We start from the raw sequence: 27,875 nt of genomic DNA on the forward strand, positions 1-27,875 counted from the left end.
GTTAATTATTTAATTCATTTTAACCGCAATGAGGTTAACAACTTAAAATTTTTTGAAAAAGCACATGCTTTGTATAATGTGCGTGTAAAGTGGGAAATTTATAGGAAGTATGGCGGAGGTGAAAAGCATATCACCCAATGCCGTACTTGCCAACGTTATGGCCATGGTTCCAAATTCTGTAACATGGACCAAAAATGTCTTAATTGCGGAGACTCTTCTCACAAAAAGGACACATGTCCTGTGAAAGAGAGTAAAAATTTTCGCTGTGCGAATTGTAACGGCAACCATATGTCAAATTTTTTTCAATGCCCAGTCCGTTTAGCAATTGTTAAGGCAAGGCAAGGACGCATCGACTTATTCCGGATGTATCCGGATGGGTCGGGAGGCGCCATGGAGAAGTGAACTTCCATCTGACACAGATTCTGTCAGGCCATGGTTGCTTTAGGCAGTATCTACACAGATTCGGGCATGCGGGGTCCCCCATGTGTCCCGAGTGCGCGGAAGCGGAAGAGACTGCTGAGCATGTCTTCTTCGTGTGCCCTCGTTTTGTGCATGCGCGGAGCGACATGATGGTAGTGAGCGGGCCAGACACCACTCCGGACAACCTAGTTCGGAGGATGTGTAAAGACCCAAACATTTGGAGGGCGGTTTGTACAGCCGCCTCTCAAATAGTTTTAGAATTGCAAAACAGGCGACAGGTTGACCACCGACACGCCAGTGTTAGCTAACGGCCAGTCTCCAGGTTAGTTAGCTAAGTTAGCAAAAAGACCTAAAGAACCAAGAGGGTGCACAGAGCACAAAAGCCGCTCCCCGAAGCAATACCTAGCGGTGGTCCCGGGGAGTATTATGGGCTGGAGACTGAAGGGGTTTTAGTGGGTCCGGTCACTGATTCAAACCAACCCCACACTCCCTGAGGTTGGTCACCTCAGGGGTTTGGATGCAAATTTCCCCTTCACCTGAAAAAAAAAAAAAAAAAAAAGGCAAGGCAAGGTAAACAAAATTCAATTTCTCAATTAAAACCAACTTCAAAACGAAATTCTCCAAGCGTACCAGTGACGCATAGTTTACCTACTCCTTTGCATACCCGTTTAACTTATGCACAGGTTACAGGTAGTTCGAACATTATACCGCCTAGTGTTGGTAGTTCGAAAATGACCGTTAATATGGGTAAGCAAAACACGCTAGAAAATAATTGTACACCTATTACTCCAGCTAATATTGCTGCCGAAAATATTTTTTCTAATGTCAACTGCCTGGGGCCTATTACGGCAGGTAAACTTTCTTTTTTGCAACAGGCAATGTTCGATCTTATGAACGCCATGTTGCAAGCAAAATCAATGTTTGAAGCCATTCAAATAGGCACAAATTTTACTATTAAAATTGTTTCTAATTTAAAATTTAGCAATGATTTTAAATAAAACAATTAAAATATTAAATTGGAATGCTCGCTCATTGAAGGCCGATGAGAATGAGCTTTTTAATTTTTTAACAGTAAATAATGTGCATATTGCAATTATTACTGAAACATTTTTGAAACCTAACATGAAATTAAAATATGATCCCAATTACGTGGTTCATAGATATGATAGGATTCAGGGTTCCGGCGGTGGAGTTGCAATTGTTATTCATCGCCGAATCAAACATCGTGCTCTTCCCCATCTTGAGACGAAAGTTATTGAAACTTTGGGAATTGAAGTTCAAACTGAACTTGGGAATTTATTTATTGCCGCAGCATATTTACCATTTCAATGCACACGCGAGCTCAAAAATTATTTTAAAGGTGATTTACAAAAACTCACCAGAAATCGTTCGAAATTTTTCATAATCGGCGATTTTAACGCTAAACATCGTTCATGGAATAATTCTCAAAGTAATTCCAATGGCAAAATTTTATTCAATGATTGTTCTTCGGGATACTATTCTATTTTGTCTCCGAATAGTCCTACATGCTTTTCTTCTGTAAGAAACCCTTCAACAATTGATTTGGTGCTAACAGATCAAAGTCATGTATGCAGTGATTTGATCACACATGCTGACTTTGATTCTGACCATCTTCCAATAACTTTTTCTTTATCACATGAATCAGTTTTAAACCCTATGAGCTCTGTTTTTAATTATAACAAGGCTAATTGGGAAAGATACAAAACTCATATTGAGAGAAATTTCAATAATGAGCTTGATTTGCAAAACGAAGTGAATATTGATTCCGCTTTGAAAGCATTAAAATGTGCAATTGTTGATGCCAGGAATTATTCTGTTCCAAAAGCTCAAGTGAAATTTGATACACCAATAATTGACGAAAATCTTCAACTTCTAATTCGTTTGAAAAATGTCCGCAGACGTCAATATCAACGTTCTCGTGGCCCTGTTTTTAAAACTATTTATAAAGATTTACAGAAAGAGATTAAACATAGATTTACTCTTCTGAGAAATCAAAATTTTGAGACTAAAGTTGAAAAATTGAAACCATATTCAAAACCATTTTGGAAGCTGTCGAAGATTCTTAAGAAACCTTCAAAGCCTATTCCAGTTTTAAAAGATGGTGAACGTTTTCTTGTATCCAATGAACAAAAGGCTCAAAGACTTGCTCAGCAGTTTGAGAGTGTTCATAACTCAAATTTGAATTTTGTGAGTCCAATTGAAAATGAAGTCACACGTCAATTTGATTTAATTTCTTCCCAGAATTTTTTACCTGCAGAAATAATTGAAACTAACTTGCATGAGATTAAATCGATTATTAAAAATTTCAAAAATATGAAAGCACCTGGTGACGATGGAATCTTTAATATACTAATCAAACATCTCCCTGAGAGCACAATGGAATTTTTAGTGAAAATTTTCAATTGCTGCTTCAAAATTGCATATTTTCCCAAATTATGGAAAAATGCAAAAATCACTCCCATTTTAAAACCGGATAAGAACCCAGCTGAAGTTTCAAGTTATCGACCAATCAGTTTGCTTTCTTCAATAAGTAAACTGTTTGAGAGAATTATTCTTAACCGAATGATGTCACACATCAACGAAAATTCAATTTTTGCAAATGAACAGTTTGGATTTCGCCATGGGCATTCCACAACTCATCAATTGCTCAGAGTTACTAATATGATACGAGCTAACAAATCTGAAGGTTATTCCACTGGAGCTGCTCTTTTAGACATAGAAAAAGCATTCGACAGTGTTTGGCATAAAGGTTTGATTGCGAAATTGCAAACTTTTAATTTTCCAATTTTCCTAATCAAAATCTTGAAAAATTATCTTGCTGATCGAACTCTGCAGGTTGTCTATCAGAATTCAAAATCTGATAGATTTCCTGTCAGAGCAGGTGTACCTCAAGGTTCAGTCTTGGGTCCAGTCCTGTACAACATATTCACTTCAGATCTTCCTGATTTGCCTCCAGGATGCACAAAGTCATTGTTCTGCGATGACACAAGCATTTCCGTAAAAGGAAAAAGTCTTCGTGTCATATGCAGTCGATTGCAGAAAAGTTTAGATATTTTTTCTTCCTAATTGCAAAAGTGGAAAATCTCTCCCAATGCTTCTAAAACTCAAATGATAATTTTTCCGCATAAGCCTAGGGCTTCTTTCCTCAAGCCAAACAATAATCACGTTGTCAAGATGAATGGGGTTATTTTAAGTTGGTCCGACAAGGTTAAGTACTTGGGACTAATTTATGATAAAAAACTTATTTTCAAAGAGCACATTGAGAGTATACAAGCCAAGTGCATCAAATATACGAGATGTTTATATCCTCTCATTAACAGGAATTCTACACTTTGTTTAAAGAACAAACTTTTGATTTACAAACAAATTTTTAGACCAGCAATGCTTTATGCTGTACCGATCTGGTCAAGTTGCTGTTCAACAAGGAAGAAAACGCTCCAAAGGATTCAGAATAAAATTCTGAAAATGATTTTGAAGCGTCCTCCTTGGTTTGGTACACTCGAATTACATAGACTTACTGATGTTGAACCATTAGAAGCTATGTCAAATAAAATTATTAACAATTTTCGACAAAAATCGTTGCAATCCTCAATTGCTACGATAAGCTCTCTTTATAGCCAATAATTTAGCAATTAAGTTAGTTGTAAGTTTACTTCCCCTTTTCTGACAAGTAGGTTTAAACCCCTACGAATGATAAGACCTAATTGCGAAAGCAAACAAATCCTAACAATTAAAATTACAAATTTCTAACAGTGTTGAGAAGTCACCATTTGTGATTGGACACACATACTCATCATTTACTAATATTTATCATAAATACTTAAGCTACTAACAAATCCCCCCTATAAAAAAAAATTAAAAAAAAAAATCTTAAATACCATTTTAAATCCAAGATGGCGGCTACCGGTTTGGAAAAAACAGCCTAAAATAAACAAATACCATTCAATATGAGTATCTCTGGAACCAGAATGATGCATGTAGCTAACAATTGACCTCAGGCACCATTTTAAATTGCTAAATTGCAACTTATAGGAAACAGTCGAAAATGACCGGATAAAGCTTAATATGGATATTTCCGTAATCGAGATGATGCAAAGAAACCAAACATTGACCTTGGACACCATTTTGAATTTAAAGACGACCACTTTTAGTTTCTGGAAAACAACCAAAATAACTAAATACCTCCCAATATGGGTATTTCCGATGTCAGATTGATGCCAGAAACTCAGCTGAAAATGACCGAATGCCACCCAATATGAACATATTCAGAAATAAGGCGATGTACAGAATCCAAAAGTCGAGGATGTTGTCATTTCGATAAAACCAATCATTTTAAACGATTTGTTATTTGACTTTGATCATATCTTATGGCCGATTCGTCGTGCATTTGCAGATTTCAAACACATCGCGAGGAATCAATGAATTTGAAACGTTCAAATAGTACGATACCACATTTAAATTATGTTGAGGCCACATATATCGGTCAAAGCAGGTATAGTTTCAAATAGTTAGTTATGTTAATTATGTTTACGCACATCTCGAGAACTAACCAACTAAATGGAATCAAATTTGGCAGGTGAATGTTTTTAAAGGTAACAAATATGTTCCATAATCGACCTCAGGCATCATTTTGGATTGTAGGATGGCAACTTCCAGTTTCTGCAAAACAACCGAAAATGGCCGATTTCCACCCCAAGCTTATCCGAAATGATACACAGGAGCTAGAATCGACCACAGATACCATTTTGAATTCTGAGATGGCGACTTCCGGTATTGGGTGTTATTCGATCATTTTCGGCTGTTTTCCAGGAACATGTGCTTCCAGAAGAGGAAGGGCGTCGAACCATTATGGACATATTTGTTACCTCTAAAAACATTCAACCAGAATGACGCTCGGAGGCCAGAAATTATCTTAAATACCATTTTGAAATCCAAGATGGCAACTTCCGGTTTGTGAAAAACAGCTTAAAATAACCAAATACCATCCAATATGAGTATCTCTGGAACCAGAATGATAAAATCAGTTGACCCCATTTCGAATTGCTAAATTGCTGTTTTCCAACTTCTAGGAAACAGTCGAAAATGACCGAATAATACTCAATATGGATATTTCCGTAATCGAGATGATAGGGTCTTATGGGACAACAAGACCTTTCATTTGCAATTAATTTCAAGAAGAATTTTTTCTGAGAAAAGTGAATGAGAATAAAAATCTGCACATACACACACACATACAGAAAAAGCTCAGCTCGTCGAGCTGAGTCGAGTGATATATGCCATTCGGCCCTTTGTAGCACTTTTATACTTTCGGTTTTGCAAGTGGTTGCTATACTTTTCTAGGAGAAAGGCCAAAAAATACAATAGGTCCGATGTTGAACACTAATCCTAATGCCGGTGTGATTGATGAAAAATTATAAATTGTTTGCCTGAGTATTAACCAGTGGCATTCCCACTTAAGCATTTTGCTCGACGTAACAAATCGCCCTGAACGCTCACGGTGATCGAAAAATTGCCTTCCTTGTGAGTATTCTCTGTTGTTAGCTCTGTTGTTAGCGATGTCGGTCGGCTAGCTCTCCCACACGGTTGTGATACAAGGTTCGATTCCCGATCGAGTCGAGGATCTTTTCGAACTGGAAATTTACTTGACTCAGCACTGGGGCACGGTGTATCGTTGTACTTATCCTACACTTACAATATGTGCCAAAAACAATATCGATAACGTATTCTCTCAACTAATCTAGTTGATCGAGACCGCTATTAGCCCCAAGGCTAAGCGTGCGATATTGTATTGTGAGTATTCACTAGCATCAGCCGAAGATAACTCTGTACGCACTTGGGCAGTAACGAACAAATGGATGAGCAATGTTGATTCGGTTGGCTCGAAACAGTAACTCACCAAAGGACGAGAAAGAAGGTCACAACAAAATAATTCCAATACACATCGTTATGGTATAAACTCACATACAAATAAAAGGCCGCTGCTAGCGACACTGCTGATTCAAAGGTGAGTTCAATACGGAGTGAACTTTAAGTCGTTATGAGAATCAGCAACCTCGGTCAGCACTAAATGTGTTGGGTGCTTTTAGGCCCGCGACGCGTTTTCTATTCGCGTCCGGGTAGCACCGTCCTCTAGTTGTCGTATCCGCTTCTGGCTTCGCCGCCAGTGATACAGCATGGCGGCGACTTTTAGGGCGGCGATGATGGCCTCGTCAGTTTTATCGCTTCGACGTAGGCCTGATTCTGCTGAATCAGATCCCATGGTCATGGGAACCCGATAATGCGAGGGTTCTCACTGACGACGATGTTTGGTACACCGATTTCGGCTTAAGTATCACCAGGAGGTGTTGCAATATTCAAACTGGGTGTTGCAATATTCAGTAAAGCTATTCCAAACTAATGACGGGTAGTGTATGTATGTGCGTATGTGTTTGTCTGTGTGTGTATGTATGTGTGTGTATGTGCAACTTTTTTTTCTCACTAACTTTTTACAGAGATGGCTGGACCGATTTTCATGAAATTAAATGTAAATGAAAGGTCTAGTTGTGCCATAGGTTGCTATTGAATTTCATTGTAATCGGATTTTTAGTTTAGAGGTTATGTATCAAAATGTAAAAATCACGAAACATCAATATCTCAGAAACCACATAACCGATTTCAATAAAATTGATTTCAAATGATCAGGCTGTCTCCAAAACCATTAACTTTTAAATTACGTAATGGTTGAACATATGGTTCAAAAGTTATGTAAAGAAAAGTTATCCTGAGGTTGTTTAAACTCACTCATTTTTCTCGGAGATAGCTGAACCGATTTTCACAAAATTAGGGTCAAATGAAAGTTCTAGTTGTCTCATAGGTTGCTATTGCATTTCATTGTAATCGGATTGTAACTTTGTCCGTTGTTCATAAAAATGTGAAATCAAATAATGAAAGTAAACATATTGACTTTCTCATAACGATTGCTGGCTAATTAAAAGGTAGAAAAGTGATTCAAATGTCCGAATGTTATTTACTACTCGACTCAGTTCGACGAATCGAGCATTTTCTGCATGTATGCATGTATAGGTGTATATGTGCGTGTGGGTGTGTACGTGTGCATGTGCACCTTTTTTTTAGCACTCACTTTTCTCAGAGATAATTTGACCGATTCTTTCTATCTTGGTGTCAAATGAACGATCTATTTGCAGCTTAGGTTGCTATTGAATTTCATTGTAATCAAACTTTTAGTTTTGGCGCTGCGTCAAAATGTGAAAATCGCTCTTATATCTCAGAAGCTATGAACATAGTTGAATTCTAATTAATGGGCTTTTAAACCTTTAAATTTATTTCATAATGTTCAAACATGTGGTTTGAAAGTTATAGAAAGAAACGTAGCCCGGAGACTGTTTAAAGCTATAGTTACGATCATAATATATGGCCTCAACATCATTTAAATTTGATATTGTACTATTTCAATGTTTGCGGCCTTGCTCGGTATTGAAGTTGAAATTAAAAGTCATTTATATCATTTCTTTTTTCTTTAGCGAAAATATTACGTCAAATATCACATCAAATATCACATACTATACCTAAATTATAACTTTATATATAACATCAATATTCTAGTACCCAAAGAGTGGATATACTCTCATTGTATTGTATTTGACAATTTAAGGATGTTTTCCCGAAACCGGAAGCTGCAAAATCGGGTTTCAAAGTGAAATATGGAGTTTACTCTCGGCTTGCGAGCCCGGGATAATGTTCCTTAAAAACAATGGGTAATATTTGTCCCTTTAAGGTTATTTTCCAGAAATCGGAAGCTACTATGTATCTAGAAACTTAAAATGGCGTCCTAAGTTGATTTCTGGCCTCTGGGTGTAACACTTCCGCAATACTCATAATAGATGATATTTGGTCATCTTAAGTTGTTTTCCAGAAACTGAAAGTCGGCATCTTCGCCATCGAAATACCCGGATTAGGCAAAATTTGGCCATTTTAGGTTGTATTCCGGCAACCATAAGTGGTCATCTGGATTTTTCGCGTGATGTAATTGAAACATATTTATTTCATGGTATTTGCATATGTATGTTTCAATGTATGCTCATATGTGTGTGAATGTTAGGTGTTTGGATGTTCGGTATAGTTGTGCTGTTGGCTATCAGAAATTCCATATTTAAAGTGAAAAATGGAACCAGCAGAAATTTTCAAGGAGTATTTTTTCTCTTAAATCATGTAAATCTATTTTAACATATAATAAGTTTGAATGAGAAAGGCTGGGTCTCACCGCTAGGTGGGTTAATTTGGGTTTTTTAAACTTGTTTTCGATGGGCATATTTTGTTTTAGTTTTATACAACTTTGCCTGAGATCTTTGCCTGTGCCAGTCAAACAAATCGTTTTGGCTTGGAAATGTTTTCAATCTTAAATACAGCCGACTTTACCGAAGACGTCACACCGATCAAACAGACCGTTTTGCCTCTGAAAATATTTGTAATCATCAATAGCTTGCCAAAATAGCATTTTTAAATAGCATCTCAAAAATGAGTCATGTCCCAAAAAATTAAACCAATAGCACAAAATGGCATGTTTTGCCCTTAGAAACGTCTATGCAAAGTTTCAGCCAAATCTAAAATGTTAATTGAAAAAATATTAAAACTGGGACATTTTTTCTGAAACTTCTCAACTGTGATTAGTTCTTTCATTAACCCTCTAGTGCCAAAATTATTGATTGTGATGGAAAAACTCTAAAACGCTCGTTTTATGGTCAGATTTATGAAGAAAAGAGAGTTCAATTCAAATAGTTCATAAATAGTTTGTTTGTTTGTGAAAATGCGAAACCCGTCAAGGAAGGCAGGTAGGCGAAAAAAGTTGCGAAATAAAATTGTTAATAAACGTTTCCTAGAAAGGTGTAGCAATCGCTTGCTTGCTATACCTTGAAAGGTACACACACGCTCGTCGAGTCGAGTGATATATGCCTTCGGCCCTTTGGAGCACTTTCATACTGTCGGTTTTGCAAGTGATTGCTATACCTTTCTAGGAGAAAGGCAAAAAAAATGCATGTGGTAATGTATGTTAATGTTTGTTGACATGTGTTTGAATGTTATGTTTCAAATGTTCGGTATAGTTTCACTGTTGACTACCGATTTTTTTTTTTCAGAGTTGTTTTTCAGAAACCAAAAGTCGCAAAATTGGATTTCAAAATAATGTATGGAGTTGATTCCCGGCCTCTAAGCATTATCCCGATTCCTGAAAAACTCACGCTGGGTAATGAAACTGGAAGCTGCTATCCAAAAATTTAAAATGGCGTCTGAAGTTTATTTTTGGCCCCTGGGTATCATACTGTTCCCCAAATTCTCATATTGAATGATATTTGGTCCTTTTTTTACTGTAAAAAGTTGAATCTAAAATTAATCTAACATAATCGAGTCCGACGTATATATGAGCACAGTGACGTTTCCACCGAACAAAAAAATCGCATCATTTATTTAAAACATATTTTTTGACGTGGGACTACGTCTTTGTTTACTATACTGAGATGCATTCTGTAAAACTGGAAATGAAACTGGCAAATAACCAATATGTTGTTGGATAGATAAAACGTATAACAATTTTGTAATATGCTAGTTATCTAGAGTGATGATTCATTGCTAAGCCGTAAAATTGATAAAAAGTTTCAATCACAAATTTACGCGAACAATAAACCAATTACATGCAAGCATTCCTAGCACAGACGACGTGAATGGACACCAACCGTTCCCTGTGATATTCTCTGTATCAATATCGAAAAAAAAAAAATTGACAGAGTCTCCCCGTCCCAATAGGTCAATTTATTTTTGCTATTTATTTTTTGAGCATAGACTAATATGATGTCTCGAATGTAAAAGTTTTCCGAAAAGTTTAAAACAATTCCCAAACCTGTTGTCAGAACGTAATAAAAACTGATGTCTTGAAAGAAAACATGCTGGTATAAGCAACAGTATCAGTGAAGCAGAGAGCCGTCATCTATGATTGCAGCGGTACTCTTCTATTCGTACATTTCAGCCAAACCAATATCAACAGAGTCGTCAGGGCCAATTCGTTCTGCAGCGCGCGGTACTATTCGTATTGCAGTGGTACATTTCTGTTCGTACATTTCTATTCGTGTGCAATCGTGGAAAAACTGCAATGCTACTGCTGATTGGAAGTTTATCTCATAAATATGATTACCATAAATTACTCAACAAGAATTGTATATTTTTGCAACGGTTATAAATTATATTCATTATATATTGTATTCGATATTCACTAAATAATCGTGACCGGATAGTATCGATAGATTGAATTCCCAAATATACAAATTTATAGAAGAGTAAGAGCCGGCGAATGCTTGTGAATTTTCGGTCCATTTACTAAGATCCATTCCGAATTCTTTCTAACATTTCAAAATTGTTAGATGATATTTTATTATTTTAAACTTTTCCATAATAAACGTTTGTTAGCTGTCTTCGTAATACAGCGAATGTAGGCAAATGAAAAAAATTGTCAAGCAAAAAACAAAAATGGAATTGTTGATTGCTACTATTTTTTTGTTGATTTTGTTGATAATTTTGTTTAACATATCTTCTTATGTTTGTCAATTAATAAACTTTCGTAAGGGCTCCCATATTATTTTGAAAGTAAGATCCATCTTATAAATTTGATTTAATCAGAGTTAAATAAGACAAAATCATTCATTATGATAACGTAAAAAAATAATAACGTCAGCATTATTGAATTTGGTTTTTATAGGATCTAGAGTTAATTCTGACTTTGACGCATTACGAGAAATTCTTGGTGCTTCTTTAACAAGAACGATAAGCTTGTGCTTTGTCAAATACATGTTGTTTGCAAAAAAGGTATAATATCACCAAATATAAACGATATTTTTTTGAGTGTTCATTTTTGTGCAATATTGCTCTTGAAAACTTCTGAAATCGACAGAATCAGGTGTGTATTGACTATAATAACCTTTTTTGGGACTGTTATCATCCAACTTGTTTCAATTTTCTGGTATTTCCATTCTCATGCGTACATAATAGGGTTCCAATAGAATATAGGGAAAAGTTTGACCATTGAGTTTTAAAATGTGGCAGTTTTCAAAAGTTTTGCCTTCTCGAAAAAAATCCCTATGCAAAATTTAAGCTCAATCGGGTTGTTTTCCCAGATGGTCTCGAGGTACGATGCTGGCCTAACAAGCCAGTCGTCGTAGGTTCGAGTCCCGGCTTGGGAGCGACTGTTAGCGTTAGTAGGATCGTAGCGCTAGCCCCGCAGTTGTTCTGTACACTAAACAGCTGGCTGCGAAGTCTGTGTATAACAAACAGAAGGTCAAGTTTCGAATTGGAATGTAGCACCAAGGCTTTGCTTTGCTTTTCGGGTTGTGTTAAGTGAACCCTCAAAGCGATCAAAGTTTGACTTTTCTATCATTAGGAAAACCTCAAACAAATTTGATTTTGTCTCAGAAACCTCCCGTATTTCAACACCAAATATCAAAATTCGAATATAGACAAATGTTTGAGAACAAATTAGTAAATTTGAGCTGAATGTACCACAACCCTTCTAAGAAACTATGCAGAAAACATAAAATTCAAGCGAAAAAGTAAGCATCTTTAGCCGCTTGTCATCGACTTGCCTGCAAATATATGCAAATGGAACCTTTACCAAATCTTTCCTGAGTCTTGAGCCTTTCGTTCGGTGGTAATTTGATGATAGTATCTCGCGCGGAACACATTTAAAAGTTTACATGAATTTTAATATGAGTGGTGCTCTTTGACTTTATTACTACGTTCACTCTCACGACTAATATTGATAACAGTTTAGCACATTCCTATCCAAACAATATCGCAATAGCAAAACATACCTGTTTTCTGAAGGTACATAATAAAAATAAACAGATGAAGCGACTGAATTTGTTCCTAAGCGGATATATACACAATGTATAAAACACGTACTGTTTAAGCTGATTTTGCAAGTGTCAAACACCTTCCCTGATCTCGTGCTCAAAAGTTAACTGTTCATACAATAGGCCAACAAAAACAGTTTTTCTGAATTCTCAGGTACATAACCGATCCATTAAATCGATAATAAGCAGAAAACAAAAAAACTTTTTTTCTATTTTTGACCTATGGGCGAACCACTGTGCGCTGGGTGGATTAATTTTGGCTTTTAATTAACTTATTGATTGCGAACTTCTTTTTTTTAGAAAAATAAGCTACTTAGGATCCTGAATTTTGATTTCTCTTGAAAAAATATGAAATTCATAAAAAGTCCTAATGAGCTAGCAGATAGTGGTTAACATTACACTTAATACAAGTGTCCCATGTGCCTGATTTATTCCCCTCACCAGTGGTGTAGCGTGACCGGGTGACACCCGGGGCGGAAAATTTGGGTGTCACCCCTTTCCCTCTGGATGTCATCCCCCAGTGAAATCATTTTACCATTAAAAATTGTAAGATTTAGCACGTTCGTATTCAATTGAACTAAATCTACCTATTTTTTTTAAAATTGATTGAAATTATACTATTAGAAGCAAATTTCTATAATTTTCGAGGGTTTCACCTCGACCTCCACCCTAACTGATAGTTTTTCTCACGGATATCACTCTTTTTATGGTGACACGTATGAAAATTTTCCTCTTGGGTGTCACCCCCCAGAGGGTGACACCCGGGGCGGACCGCCCCCACGCTACGCCAGTGCCTATCACATTCCTAAAAGCGTTCTGTCGTACCTAATGTGATATGATCAAAGAACTAAATGTTTAGGCATTGTAGATATATTGAAGTAGATGAAATTTGAGCCATTTGTATGGTGTGCTGAGATCTTTAGAAATCCCACTGCAGGTTTTCAAAGACAAGATTGTTGTCTTACTGATTATGCCAGGCGTCGTCCTTTTGGAAAACACTGTTTCCCAGCGAAAAAAAAACTGGACGTTAATGCCTGATACCACCATATGACGGGTTTTGTTATTCGGTAAATATTTATTAGTTTTGCTTAACTTCTACAATAAATTAACTTTTATACCAACAACTACAATGTTCCATCTACCAACTAATAATTTTATCGTTTGTTGTTACCAATAAATAAAAGAATACCAGTGATTTCTATTCCACTGTTGTATCAAAATATTTTTTTCTGGTTGTTACAATTTTATTAGCAACCAATTTGTCCGCCAAATCAGTCTGATTCAACAAACACTGTATTTGGGTAGGTAGTTGAGACTATACTTAAGAGACATAAATTTAAAGAAGTAGGAACACAACGTTTATTGAAGATTTATAGTCATTTTTCTGAAGTCTGTCGAAAGGCGGGCTTGGAAACTAGAGGGTTAAAATGTTTCTGTATCAAAAAAACTGGCATTTTCCAAATCCAGACACACATAAGACGGTCCAAAATTACCAAAATGCGAATTTCATATTCAGGATGTTTTGAACACATGATTTTGTAGTATTTTATCTATATTTTCTTAATTTTTGAATGGAACCTTGATACAAAAAACGGTTCATGTTGAAAAATGCCTTTAAAGTTACCTTTTTCAGAAACGGAGAAAATAGTTTTTCTGAAAATTTTGGAATATATATAAACCTACTAAAGCTATCGTGGTATATTGACATATGATTGAAAGCTTATTAAATTAGTTTCCTAAAACAGGATGGGTAATGGATTTCAACCCTATAGAGTCAGTCGCAGGCCACATTGAAAATATGTGTTATTTTCCTAATTTTGACAATTAAAAACTTTAAATGTGAGAACGTGTAAGCACAGCACCTGATAGTGTGTCTGAGAGCCTGTGCTCTTCAAGAATATGTGTTGAAAGTTTGCGAAAATTTGCGTTTTGGTAGAAAAAGATGATGAAAAACTTTTCATTTTTTTGCAATTTTTGAATTTAATCTACAAAATTTTTCGTATTTTGGGTCAAAACACACTAAAAAACGTGAAATTATTAGATTAATTGGTTTATTAGAATATACGTTGTTTAAAACATATGTAAAAATTTTGAGTAAAATTTGCGTTTTTGTAGAAAAAGATAATTTTAAATTTTTAATTTTTAATGTAATTTTTTGGAGTTTTATGGAGACTTATCAACGTATGTCATAGCAATTAGGTTCAAAAACATACTGGAAAAACTAAAAATTAGTATGATTATTCAGTTGTACACACTTAAGTAAAACTGGGATTGCTGAAACTGTAGAAAACTGTATCAACATTTGGTGGCTCTACAATCGAGATTTGCTAAATCGTTTTGTCTCCAGTAGTTTTGTTTGAATTGAATAGCTTTACAACTTTGCTGAAGAAACCATATCTCTTGGATGTTCCTATCAAAAGTTAGATTCGTGCGCCATCTCTGCGGACAAATCGTGAACTAACTCTCAAAGCCATAAGAAGCGTTTTACTATCATGTGCATTTTTGCTGAAAACAGTAATCGTTTATCTCGGTTAATTGACCAGCCATGTCCAAAACACGTTCTGCACTGAGGGATTGCCCAGTGTTTGTTTTATGAAAACACGGTCATGAAACACCACACGCAAACTTCTCTCACCAAACACAAATATCACCGCCAAGAGTTAAACAAATGGTTCGAGCTTACATTTGGGCATTTACTCGTCAGTTACAGCCGAAGTAGAAGCTGTGTACCGAATATGTCGGCATACAGCATAAACAAATGGAGGTTCTCATGGTCGAACTTTCCAACATTGCAGTCAGGTTTTTCATACACAAAATTCCATTGATTTAACCGTCGATCTCATAACTACTCTCACGCGTAACCCCACAATTTCACACATATTGTTATGCTCTTGAATCATGCGGCTCATATGTCTTTTATGGCTGACTGATTCTAGTCCATACCTTTGAGTCGGTCTGATTGCTTGTGTAGGTATGTGGAGGAAACAAAGTTTTATGTGTGCTTACAGTTCTGAAGTTTTATTCAAGTGTTTTACGAAGAAGCGAGCAATGTCTTACGAGGAAGTTAATAAGATCGATTTAGTGAGTTTGTTCATACAGCCTAGAACAGAAAATGTTATAAATGATTGCATTGAATTGATCAAGCACCGTTTTAAAACAGTTTTTTACAAACAAGACCATAGAAAACTGTATCAACATTTGGTGGCTCTACAATCGAGATTTGCTAAATTGTTTTGTCTCCAGTAGTTTTGTTTGAATTCAATAGTTTTACAACTTTGCTGAAGAAACCATATCTCTTGGATGTTCCTATCAAAAGTTAGATTCGTGCGCCATCTCTGCGGACAAATCGTGAACTAACTCTCAAAGCCATAAGAAGCGTTTTACCACAGACTACCAGACGTAACACTGAAACCTAGCTCCATCGCCACAAATAACGTTCATTTCAAAGTTTCAATCGAATAGCAATCATCGCGCGAAAACGTCGCCTGGAGCGCTGTCATGCAATCTCATACTTATTTTGTAGTTCCCCATTTGACACATGCAGTAACGCTGGCGCTGATGTCGAAATACATGACGCAGCGCGAACACGACAGCAGATGGTGCTAGTGTTACTAACGTAAAGTACTGGAATCATCCAAACGATGATTTTATTGGAAATTTGTTCGACGTGTTATGTCTGTTAGTCTGTGGTTTTACTATCATGTGCATTTTTGCTGAAAACAGTATTCGTTTATCTCGGTTAATCTGACCAGCCATGTCCAAAACACGTTCTGCACTGAGGGATATATTTAAAACACGAAACAGCGTACTTAGCAATTGCCACTCAGTGTTGGTGTAAGACAGACGGCATGAAGGGCGAAACTTGAAACACTGAAGCCAGTGGCAGTGTTATAAGATCGTCACTGGTGCCTCAAGTTTCGGCAAACACCGGAAACGAGGGCTTCACTTTCGTGAAAGCACCGTAGCCGAATTTTTTAATTTAATTTATTCATTGATTTTGTCGCGCCGTCTGTCCAACACTAACACTGAGTGGTGGTAGCGAAACACGTCGTATCGTGTTGCTATGCAAAAACCGCAGCAGTGCAGCACGGTTCAGTGTTTATATCATGACTGATGGTGACTCGTTTTTAACTAAACACATTTGTTATTTCTTCTGTGCATCACCAATACCGTAAACTGGGGTGATTTTGATCAGCGGGGTGACTTTGATCACTCTACCTCTTTTTCGAATTTGTGAATAAAAACTCTCGTAGAGCTTGAGATTTGTTGTAATCTTCACTTATTTGCTACTATTCATGCTTTTCTTGCTATTTAAAAGTGTTTCCTATGCCAAAACATGAATTGAAAATAAAGTGGATTTTGAGCGACTTTTATTGCATACAATCGGTTCAAGCAGATACAAAACAACAAGCTGCGATACGTACAGTTTGTTCATTTTGTTCCCAGATTGGTTTTTAAGATAAAAAAAAATATTAATACAATGATTTTTATTATTATTTTTGCATTTTTTTCTTCAAAGGCAATGTTGAGTACCAATAATCTCAACAGTGTATTATATGATTTCGTTTTAACGACCACCCAAGACGTCAAGTTGCATGCAACTTTAAACTATTGGATAAACCATATTTCACGTGGATAAGTTTTTGGTGATTTTAGACCCCCTTCTCTCTCCATGGACAATTGACAATGCGATGCCAATTGGCTGACACTCAAAATTACATGCGCGTTTCAGTTATCACAGAATTTACCCCAGTGTTGAGAAGAAAACGTACTCCTACATCAAAAAAGCATACTTATTTACTCAAACGTGTGATTAATCTCCCTGTTGAATCGATATAAGTATTTATATGAAACTTGTTTACAAGTACCGAGCCGAAAGAATATTTAACTCCATTGACGAATCATGGAAGACAGCCAGTTTACTGCAGAGTGTTTGTATATGGGGCCGTTCCTGAACCACGTGGTCATATTTTGATCACTTTTTATACCCCCCGTACCCCCCGGGGTCTTTCGCGGTCTTTTGGCCAACCCCCCTCCCCCTTGCGACTTTAACTACGTGGTCTTTTTATTTGTCAAGTGCCGAAAATTCGCTTAATTTTTTAACATTTTTATTGTTATACTTTCAGTACCTACATTCATATTTCTAAAATGCAAAAGTTTCATTCTTGACTAAGTGGCAACAATAAATTATAAGTCAGAAAAAACCACGTGGTCATTTCGTCAACCCCCCCCCCACCCCCGTGCGTGGTCTTTCGTGGTCTTTTGGCAAACCCCCCCGTCCCCCTCTTTATGACCACGTGGTTTAGGAACGGCCCCTATAAGCTCTACATGAATGCTTTTAGTTTTGTTGTTTTTACCTTTGTGCAGCAACGGCAGGCCATGGCTTAGCTAACCAAACGCATGGCTTTTTTGTATCTAATGGTTGTAAATGCCCATCTGGGCACAAAAAGCTGTAATCGGACGGGTTTGCCTCTGGCGGTAGACCACTGAGCTGCAATAAAGTATCTTAGGAAAATTGTATTCGTCTATATTCTATACATACTCCAAAATGACTTCGCACATCATCTAGCCGCACCCATGCAACATCCCCCGCACCGCTCGTTAAACAATACAAGGGTCCTCGACGGCCCCAATGTTTATCTCCAATCCCACATTGATACGGGTTGTAGCACAGCTGACATAACGAAGGATATTTGTTTTCTGGAAAATACAACAATGTAACAAAAAAGTTATTATTATTGGTTGTAGACGACCAACTCAAAGCACGATCGTCAACTGGATCCGAAACCCATGGACCTGCTTTACAAGATGGACCAAAGAAGTTAGCAGCTGCTTTGATTTTTGATTCGGTTAGTGACAACTCATCTTCGCACTCTCGTGGTACCAGTTTTGTTTCAAAATACTAAAAATAACAAACAAATTTATTCAACTGAACAAATTTATTTATACCAAAATATATTACGTCAGCTAAAACCTCAGTCCAATGATTTTGAATTCCATGCCCCGGATGACAAAACTTGCTACCTTTCAATTCTCTCACCGTATTGATGTGTGCTTCATTGTCTACTACAGCCACAATTTGATATTCGAAAAACTCTAAAAAATACATTTTTTTTAGCATAAATCAGCATTTATCATTGTATAGCCGCACCATTATGAAAGCGTAGTTCACTTGTAACTAATATTTCAGTACCACTCCATCTGGCGGCAAGTAGATCTTCTGGTGAAAAAACAGCAAAATGGGCGAATCCTTTTCTAATTTTTCTCAGGCAGTCAAGTCTATCTAAACCATACACGCACTCAATGTTTGTTTGAGATTCCAGAGTTGGACAATTCCGAGCTCCTTTTCTGTAAAGACCATTACCTTCCACGATGCAGATTTTTACTGTAATTAAAGTTTTAAGAAAAATACGTTATAAATTACTGTTTTATATCATCTTTCATATTTTTATTGACTATAATGCAAGTGAAGCTATTTTTATTTTATATCAAGCAGTAAATATGGAGTTGACGATTTAAAAATGTGATAACTGGGGAAAAAGTTAATTAGAATTTTTTGAAAAGTATAGCCCAGCAGGTGGAACTTGAACCCACAACTTCTAAACTCCGGTCTGATGTGTTTTCGTTACACCACCGCAGGGCGTATAGCTCGGCCTTGCTAAGTGGCTATTTTGTATCGCTAGCATGCTTTTCGCACGTCATTCATTTACTAAGCAGAGAGTATTGTTTGGTTGCTAGCTCATTATTTTCATCACTTTCACGTCGCAGTGGGGTTTACTGCATCAGTAAGAGATCGAATAGATAGAAGTTGTGGGTTCGAGCCCCACCTGCTGGCTTATATTTTTCAAAAAAAATCTAAATCGCTATTTCCGCAATTAGTACATTTTTAATCGTCAACCCCACATTTACTGCTTGAAATTTAATATTTCATTAAAAAAAAAATGGTCAAGTAATAGGTTTGATGTTCGCGAGAAGATACATAAACAATTTTTATTCGATCCATATCATTTGCATTTTTTCTGACTTTGTCTTATTTGTTCTAAAAGAAATTGAAACCATTCTCCTTTTTCAAGTGAACATCCGTTATTCATTGTATAAAACACCATTCAGTGCAATATGTATGTATTATTATATTGTATTATACAATGAATAACGGATGTTCACTTAAAAATGAGCATGGTTCCAACTTCTTTTTATAAGAACAAAAACATTCGCAGAAAAATAACTCGTTAGGTGAATGAGTCCTTATCACCTTCGGAAAATCGTCAAATACTCAATTCCACTACAACACATTCGGTCGTGTTCAAAATGTCATCAAAACAAAAGTAATTGCGCGCCCACATTATGCAATTCTTCCAAGCAAACGATAGTTGTGTGTGAACTCACGACCGCAAGGTTGATGTATATACTACTGATGTTGCCCGCTACCGCACAAAGGCTTTTTACAAGAGAAAGTGCCGCTGCACAAGCTGTCCCTGCCACTATCGCTGCTGATATCCGCTGCCTTTGCCGCTGCTGCTGAGTAAGGACTGTCCTAGTCACTGTTTAAAACTTATATGACTAGTTGAAGCAAAAACAGGCTCTTATATAGGTTAAACAGTAGATTTTCGGTTTACTAGGACTATCATTTTGTCGACTGTGCTTGGAAAAGTAAGCATTCAGTGACCAATCAGAGGTCGAAATCTGCGTTTTAACAATGCTTGATAATTTTCAATAGTACAATAGTTCACATCTGGGAGGGAGAAACGAATACTACACTCAAAACAGAGAACACGCACATGCGTCGTTTTCTGATAGCGTGTAACTATCTTCTTGCTGTAACACATGCATGACTCAAACGAAGTTTTTAAAAACATCAGGAATACTGAATGTGCAAATTTTACAGACCAATTTTCCGAGTCTGTGTTTTTTTCAATTTGCTATTGTATAGAAGTTTCTTCAGAGTTTTGAGTTCGACCGTGATGGAGTGTGTTCGAAATTGTGACCAAAGCCTTAAATCCAAAGAAGTGCAAGTTTGATAATCGCAGTACGCTAGCATGATTGTTACTTAAAGCTTATGAAATTTATTATGTTACGTCAAAAAAAAAACCAAAATATTTTGTAAAACGACAATGAATACAAAAACTGTTTGCGATGGATATATTTTCGAGCAACCCGATACCATTCTGTTACAACAATACTCATTGCAAAAAAATGCTTTTTTTTCCTTGGTTTAAATTGACAGTCAATGACAGCTCATTCTGGTTCGTTTTGACACTCACACAGCTTCGTATTTGTTTCTCCCTCCCAGGTTCACATCATTGTTGGTGATACTCTTCAATAACACTCAAAAGCGCTCACTATCTGCGAACGTGTTCGTATAGTGCTCATATAGCATGCATTCCCGAACGTACCGAACGATACCACCGAGCGCACGAATCGAACGAGGCAGGAAAAAGATTTGTTCGGAAGAGCGATCGCACTGTCTTCCATTCCGTATTGTTTTTTGTTCATCGCTCAGTACTGATCGGAGTGATTAGGCAGGAATGGAATAGTCGATTAACGTTCGTGGCGAGCAATTTGTTGAACGTTCGCCGCGAGTGGAACTGGTCATAATCATAAAATAGTAGGAGCGTGGTATTCAAGACACGACCGCATGACGTTGACTACCGTATTCTTATATTCCATTTAAACAAATAGTGAAGGGAATTGCAACTCCAGTATTTGTTGCAAGTTTATCTAACAGTGCATTTCTGAATGCTGAGACGTTAAAACTTTATAAATAATAATATATACTAAAAGAATGGATCTCTCTTATTTAATCGCTGTCATTTCCTACATACGAATCAATCTTTTGTTTGAATCAAACCTTTGTTCGAATCAAACCTTTGTTCGTAGCTGCACTACCAAGACAATCATTTAATTGCGCAAATTGGGTAAAATTTTCCTATCTAAGTAAAAAGCAAACTCAACGAAACTATCTGAAATTGGAGACCAGAACGATTCAAGCAACAATTTTTTCAATTTAAAAGGCCGGTTGCTGCAATTACAATTTTCATTTAGTTATCGCATAAATGCTTCATGGTCAGATAGCGCGCGATATCCGCTCTGACATAACGAATCTTTCGTACGTTGTGGAATGGTATAACTGGGAAAAGGAGTGTGGCTTAATTATTTCCGGTTATACCATTCTACAACGTTCGAAAAATATTACTTCGTATGTCGTAATACTAATGTACTGAAAATACATCTGTGTTTGTCGGTATGTAAGCGAAATTTGAGCGTGAAAGCGCATTATCTTATCGTCAACTGTGTACCCGCCAACAAATGTATCATCATTGAGATGGCACCGGAGACAAGTGACAAAGGAGCCAGGAAATTTGTGATAACAGGTCAAACCTCGTAAGGAGAAACATTTTCGGAAGCTTCCCGTTTGGCGGATTACAACAAACGTTCTACCATTACACTTGCCACAAAGTTCAAACCGCCGTACGTTTGCTCCTCCAAGTGAATAGTTACATTACTCCTGCCAACCTATTGTTGCCTAATAAAGGCAACAATATAACATGTATCGTGTGTTGCGCGGTTTGAAGGAAGAAAATGTTCCCGTTTTCGTGTCGGATATAAGGGTTGCAATTCTGCTGTGATGACAAACAATAGCCGTCTTCTTCAAGACGTTACATCCTTGTTAATGAAGTGTTATGAATTTTCTAAAACGGACTCAGCACCGTGAGCAGAACTTGCCGAACTATTCTGTTTGAAATCGGATTTGTTTCGCATATACCGATACTGATGCACAGTATCAACGACTCGTAATAAACATCACACTGCTGCATAATTGCAGCAGCATCAAACCACAGTTGCAGTTTAGTAATAACCATTCATTATGCTCTTCCAAATACATTTAGTAACGTTGAAAAAGGCCGGTTGCTGCAATTGCAATTTTCATTCAATTATCGCATTAATGCTTCATGGTCAGATAGCGCGCGATATCCGCTCTGACATGACAAATCTTTCATACGTTGTGGAATGGGATAACTGGAAATATATATGTGACTTAATTATTTCCGGTTATGCCATTCTACAACGTACGAAAATTTTTATTTCGTACGTCGTAATACTAATGTACGGAAAAGCCGTATGATTTCCTCACTCATCTACGGAGGACTTATACCATAACGAAGGCGGCGCCGCGAAAGTGATAGAATTTAGGAATACGAAAATTATAATGGACTACGCTGCTCACAGTTTGTTAGTATATAAGCGAAATTTGAGTGTGAAAGCGCATTATTTTATCGTCAACTGTGTACCCGCCAATAAATGTATCATCATTGAGATGGCACCGGAGACAAGCGACAAAGGAGCCAGGAAATTTGTCACAACAGGTCAAACCTCGTAAGGAGAAACATTTTCGGATGCTTCCCGTTTGGCGGATTACAACAAACGTTCTACTACTACACTTGCCACAAAGTTCAGACCGCCGTACGTTTGCTGCTCCAAGTGAATTGTTACTTAGCATGTTGTTAGCAGATATCATCAGGGTGTATTTTTCCTGGAAATTGAAGCGTTCGTGTAAATCTATTTTACCAAATAATAAGTTCTAATGAGAAAGGCTGGGTCACTGGGCTAGGTGGATTAATTTGGGTTTTTAGATTTTCATTTTACATCCCTATGTAGCCGAACTTCCTGGGGACGTAGTTCTACGTCAAAACACAGATATATTTGCGTCTTACGGAAACGAGGAGGGGTACAGAGGGGTGGCACGTTTACCAAAACTTAAAGATACTGTTACCCTTGAATAATATTCCAAGGTTTCCCAAATCGACCGCGTCAGTGCAGAGAACGACCATTTTCGAAAAAAAGTTCCGTCTCGGGTCTTCAAGGGTTAGTTTATCCTGGAAAGGACAATTTGTTGTTTATTTATTAACGGATATGATGCCGAACGTATCTTTGTGTTATCACTAATAGCGCAGTGGAAAGCTGTTTTCACACTAAAAATTTGCTCATAAATTTTGAATACCAGCCGTTGGTTGGTAAACGGTTGGGCAATGCGTACCAGCAGTACACCAGTACTAGTTGGCATAAAATAAACCCCAATGTAATCCATAGCACAATGCCCAGCAACTCCTATCCCTACCTCCACGTGGTTTCGACTGGGATACGAGCAACCAAGGGAAGATCGGTGAACAGGTGGGAACTTGGGAACTGGTTGGAACAAAAACGGCAGCCCCGTCGCGAGACTAGGCATCGCAGCCCTAGTAAGGCAGCATACTACGAACAATCCAGAGAATGATATGAATTGGAACAATCGGTATAGACTTAGGTAAACGAAAACGGACAAGAATTGGAAACTTGGCGCTTGAAATGTGCGGGTATTTTGGCCAGAAAGCTACGGAAGGCCAGAAAGCTAGCAGCCATACAAGAGGTGCGTTGGCCTAAAACTGGAGAATGTGAATTCCGGGCGGTTGATCCGACCACGGGCACTTCTTTTAAGTACCACATCTACTACAGTAGTGGCGACAGAGAGGAACGGGGCGTCGGTTTCGTGCTACTCAGAAAACCAAATGATGCGAGTCATTGAGTGGGGGCCTATTAATGACCGTCTATGCGTATTGGGCTTAATCCTCAGATTCTTCAATTACAGCCTTATCAACGTGTACGCGCCGACAAACGATAAAACCGATGACGTAAAGGAGGAGTTCTATGAGCACCTTGAGAAAACAAGGCAGCACCTTTTCAGAATACAATAAAACTATGTGGATGCAAAGCAATTAAGCAACTTTGCATACTTTCCTCCTTTTTCAGAATATTATCTCGATTAGCATTTCAAAAGGACGAATTTTTTTTTTCAATCGATATATCTGAGAATCACAAGAGAAAGAGAGAAGTTTTCAAGGGATGACTTTTGAGAAATTGTCAGAATTATCATTTAAAATTATTGCAAAAGAATTACCTTAAAACCAAAAAGTGATTTAAAAAGAGTCATCTCCGATTTTTATTAAGTTAGGTTCTTAGATAGACATTTAAACTATCTAGAACTCGTTTAAAATGCAAATATTATGTTCTGTTCTGTTCAATTTTCAATTAATTTTGTCAATGTATTCATTTCATCAATGTTCAAATGGTTTTTCAGGTACAAATTTCTTTTCGTGGATCAATATAACAGTCAATTCAAATGAGTTTCAGTTATGCGAAATATGGCCACCCACAGCGACAGTGTCACTGATAGGGTAACCAATAACATTCTTGATTAAACTGGTATAAGGCCGTTACAAATTTTATTTTCATTTGATGTCAACCACCCCCCCCCCCCCTTCAAAAATCTTGAATATTCGAAGGGGAAGAAAAAAAAAGCTCAAACCGTTTTGTTCATTTTTTTTGTTGGTTTTCCGACATTATTTAGCAAAAACAAGTCCAGTAACAGCGAGAGTGTCGTCAAAAGGCTAGCGAAATAAATAATAATAATAAAGTGTTATTTTTCAACATTTATTTGAGTGCAAGTTACAAACGTCATAACTTGCACACAAACTTTGATCAAAGATATTTCTTTTTTTTTTCGTCTCGGTGTTATTTATTTTTTGCCACCCCCTTTGCTAACTTTGATAACCTTGGACATAAAAAGAATTCGAAATTTGTATCAGCCTAATGATGAAAATAAAACTGGATCCCTGGTATGAGAGGAACAAAATTAATATGTGAGAATTTGATGCGGCAAAGCTTATTTATTCACTTAAAATTTTCCTTGAGATGAGTTTTCTTTTATTTTTGTTCACAGCGATGAGTTTTCTTTAAATTTTATTGAATCAGGTTGCCTAAAAATCTCGCGCCTAAAGGCCCAAATACACACACGGCGTAATGACGCCTTCTCTATGCAAATTAGAAGGCGTAATCGTGCCTGCCGTTGGGACGCCTTCTTACCACAGCCTACCGATTTCGCCTTCTAGCAAAGAAGGCAATCGCCTCCGCCTCCTACTGCGCACTTAGGGGAACATTCATAAATAACGCAACACTTGAATGAGGAGGGGGGGGGGTTTCTAGTTTTGTGACGAAATGTGACGAGAGGGAGGGTGAGGGGTCAAGCCAAGCTACGTAGCAAATATAGAACTAAGAATAAAAATAGGATTTGTTCTAATAGTTCTTTTTATTACTGTTTTGTCTGTTAAGAGTTATTTGAATACTTTCTTGTCTTTTCTTGTCCATTTATGATACCATGTATGTTTTTGGAAAGAAAAAATTGAAAAAAAAAGTTTTCCATGAGGGGTGGGAGGATATTGTTATAAAGATACGTTATTATTTAAAGGGTGGTCTCACTTTGTGACAAAATGCTACGATGGGGGAGGGGGGTGTCAAAAAACCTAAAACAAGCTGCGTCATTTATGTATGCTCCCTAACTGCCATCCGTGTAGACGCATCGTGCTTTCCACACGGCGCATTTTTCCTGTCGCCTTCTATTGGCGAAGGCGCTGGCAACGCACAGTGGGCAATCGCTGGCCATCGACCCAAAATTGAAAATGCGAATTTCATTTCAATTATGTTTTTCCTATAGTTGTATACTATTGAAGTGTCAGAATCCAAATTTCTAGAGCATAACGACGAAATTTGAATTTTCTATGATTTTTCAAAGAATCAGCGTTTTTTAGTGTTTTTCTTGAAAAAAATGCAATGTTGCGAAATTTTCTGGAGCCTCAAGGATAACTTGAATCTTGATGACATCTAAGTAAAAAATGTCTGTAAAATAGTGGAGAATAAATCCTCATCATTGGACAATATATAAGCTCATTGGAATACTCAAAAAAATTAGGCGGAATGAAAAAATTACGTCATTCGTTGTTTTGCTTTCGTCTCGATTAGACGCAAATTGTTCATCTCCGTTCGAGTTTGCAAAATAACAATACACGAGTTATCGTACGGGTGTTTTTTTGTCGATTAGTTCTTGTGCTGCGCGATAACAATAGCCGGTAGTTTATCGGCAGAAACATCTTCTGCATACTGGTAGGGGCAGGCTACCCCGCCAGTGATCCGATACGCAGCTGATATATCAGCAAGAATAATTCTCCCGCACCGCTGTTACCCCGCTAGCAGCACGGACCACCATACGATCGAGCGAGTGGAAGTCAACTACAAGTGGCATCTACAAGGTCGCGTGTAGGATACGGCCACTGTGTCACAACACGAAGCTGGATCGTCATTGTTTGTTCTGCGGAGACGCTCGAATAATCCTACTATCAGCCGTGAGGTCGTGACTTAGACGTTCGGTGAAGTATTCACTTTAGAATTTTTATCATTATTATTAATAGTATTATTATTATTGTTATTATTATAATTATTTTTACTATTATTATTATTATTATTATTATTATTATTATTATTATTATTATTATTATTATTATTATTATTATTATTATTCTTATTATTATTATTATTATTATTATTATTATTATTATTATTATTATTATTATTATTATTATTATTATTATTATTATTATTATTATTATTATTATTATTATTATTATTATTATTATTATTATTATTATTATTATTATTATTATTATTATTATTACTATTATTACTATTATTATTATTATTATTATTATTATTATTATTATTATTATTATTATTATTATTATTATTATTATTATTATTATTATTATTATTATTATTATTATTATTATTATTATTATTATTATTATTATTATTATTAATATTATTATTATTATTATTATTATTATTATTATTATTATTATTATTATTATTATTATTATTATTATTATTATTATTATTATTATTATTATTATTATTATTATTATTATTATTATTATTATTATTATTATTATTATTATTATTATTATTATTATTATTATTATTATTATTATTATTATTATTATTATTATTATTATTATTATTATTATTATTATTATTATTATTATTATTATTATTATTATTATTACTATTATTATTAGTATTAGTATTACTGCCTTTTTTTTTATTTTGATCCATTGTAGTTTGAAAAATTGTTTTTAAAATTTAATAGCAACTACTTGACCCCCCCCCCACATTCGAATATTTATCGTTTGTGTGCGGTAGAGCGTAACGCTCCCGCAAAATGGACGACATGCAGGTGCAACTATTCCTGGATGTGGAAACAACTGGGGAAGAGATTGAGATCTCCCCCATCAATTCCCCTCTACCTTCCCCGCTACCTAGCCCCGTACCAAGGGTACCGGCAACACGGGTGAAAGCTTACCCAGATGCTTTGAAAGGTCCGTTCGTAGTTTACTTCAGGCCCATAAAAAAGCCTCTAAATATAATTCAAATCGGCAAGGACCTGGCAAAACAGTTTTCGGACGTAACCGAAATTACAAAGGTTAGACCGAACAAACTGCGAGTTGTTGTGAGTAGCTTGAAGCAAGCAAACGCAATTGCTAGCTACGAGCTCTTCACGAGAGAGTACCGCGTGTACATCCCTGCCAAGGACGTGGAGATCGACGGTGTGGTTACCGAAGGAAGCCTCACGGTCGATGACATTTTGCGCCACGGGGTTGGCTGCTTCAAGAACCCCCTGAT

The 27,875-nt window shown here is 36.6% G+C and overlaps 2 protein-coding genes across 8 annotated transcripts in view; one reads left to right on the forward strand and one right to left on the reverse strand.

Annotated features, from left to right (window-relative positions):
- Positions 1 to 27,875, forward strand: part of LOC129721825 (uncharacterized) — a 669,416-nt gene that overhangs the window by 34,349 nt on the left and 607,192 nt on the right. The window lies entirely within an intron of this gene.
- The window catches only part of LOC129721826 (transferrin), a 119,940-nt gene that overhangs the window by 30,975 nt on the left and 61,090 nt on the right, over positions 1 to 27,875 (reverse strand). For all 6 annotated transcript variants that reach the window (XM_055674859.1, XM_055674857.1, XM_055674856.1 and 3 more), the window contains 5 exons: positions 18,484 to 18,717; positions 18,295 to 18,428; positions 18,090 to 18,234; positions 17,875 to 18,032; positions 17,690 to 17,823 (listed from right to left, as the gene is read on the reverse strand). In XM_055674859.1, coding sequence (XP_055530834.1) covers positions 17,690 to 17,823; positions 17,875 to 18,032; positions 18,090 to 18,234; positions 18,295 to 18,428; positions 18,484 to 18,717 — 805 coding nt within the window. The remainder of the gene's footprint in view (positions 1 to 17,689; positions 17,824 to 17,874; positions 18,033 to 18,089; positions 18,235 to 18,294; positions 18,429 to 18,483; positions 18,718 to 27,875) is intronic.

Source organism: Wyeomyia smithii, chromosome 2, assembly GCF_029784165.1.
Source record: "Wyeomyia smithii strain HCP4-BCI-WySm-NY-G18 chromosome 2, ASM2978416v1, whole genome shotgun sequence".
In the NCBI taxonomy this organism is placed as follows: Eukaryota; Metazoa; Arthropoda; class Insecta; order Diptera; family Culicidae; genus Wyeomyia; species Wyeomyia smithii.